The sequence below is a fragment of the Penaeus monodon genome, chromosome 34 (genome assembly GCF_015228065.2).
Source record: "Penaeus monodon isolate SGIC_2016 chromosome 34, NSTDA_Pmon_1, whole genome shotgun sequence".
Classification (NCBI taxonomy): Eukaryota; Metazoa; Arthropoda; class Malacostraca; order Decapoda; family Penaeidae; genus Penaeus; species Penaeus monodon.
Window position 1 is genome coordinate 34529219 of NC_051419.1, and position 1074 is coordinate 34530292.

General features: G+C 34.9%; 1 protein-coding gene across 4 annotated transcripts in view; it reads left to right on the plus strand.

Moving 5' to 3' along the window:
* LOC119594780 (N(6)-adenine-specific methyltransferase METTL4-like) overlaps positions 1 to 1074 on the plus strand; it is a 12362-nt gene that overhangs the window by 4879 nt on the left and 6409 nt on the right. For 3 of the 4 annotated variants that reach the window (XM_037943870.1, XM_037943871.1, XM_037943869.1), the window contains 2 exons: positions 449 to 611; positions 828 to 1072. In XM_037943870.1, the coding sequence (XP_037799798.1) occupies positions 449 to 611; positions 828 to 1072 (408 nt within the window). Of the gene's footprint in view, positions 1 to 261; positions 330 to 448; positions 612 to 827; positions 1073 to 1074 lie in introns of all 4 variants that reach the window. The other variant, XM_037943872.1, reaches the window with a different exon arrangement.

Consider the following 1074-nt stretch of genomic DNA (forward strand, 5'->3'; position numbering starts at 1 on the left):
GAGTAATCTAGTAAGTTTGAGTCCAATCAGCTGCCTTCTATTGTTTTCTTTTTCTATGTTTTTCTTTAAATGTGCAATATTTTTCTATTTGTTCAGTGTGTAGGGCCTGATTTTTATCTTAATTTCAGTAGCAGTATCATATAAAAAAGGGTAAAATCAGTTGGCTTCATTGTGGATTTTTTTTAGATACAACTTTGTTTTGGTTTTTGTCTTCATTTTTTGCCCAGTCTTAGCAATCCAGTTCCTTTTTTGCAATTGCAGAATGAAGTTAAGATCATTTACAGAGTGTAATGTGCTGCAGTATTTAAGTGCAGTGATAAATTTTAGAGGTAAATAACTCTTGCTTTATATTACTATTATATTTTTAAGATAGGAAAACATATATCTAAATAGTTAAGAAAACATACATATCTAATAGATTTTCAAATTCTGGATAATTGATTAACAGAGCACAAAACGATGACTCCTCAAGATAACCCTGAGGAAAAGCACATCCAGGAAGTGTTTACAGCCCTTCGCCTAAGGCCTGAATATAAGGAGGTGTTTTGCTATGTCCCAAGCAGTGACGACTTCAGGAAAAACAACAGTTTGATACGTGCAATGAGGAAAAGGTAAAAGGAAAAAAGGTATGGGGTTCCAGGGGGAGGAATGGATTATAAAGATGTGATCAAAGTGCTTGGTTATTATAGCTATGTTTTAGAAGCTGTTTTATGGTTAGTGTGAGGTAAATAATGTTATAGATTGTTATTGTATTGGGCCCTTTTCCTTTTCCTTTTTCTTTTCTTTTTTTCCTCATCTGCCATTACAACTTATATGATATCCCCCAGATTTACAGAAATCTCAAACATCACGTTCCCAGTCCTTGACGAATCACACAAGAATTTAAACATTGGCGTCCAAGAAATAGAAAAGAACAAGTTCCTACTTCCGCCAAATGTCCGGTATATTTGTGATGATGTTAGTAATCTACTGCCACATGTGTCAGGAGATCAATTTGACATCGTTGTTATGGACCCCCCATGGCTGAATAAATATGTAAAGAGACGTTGCCTTGCTCATGGAGATCATCATGGG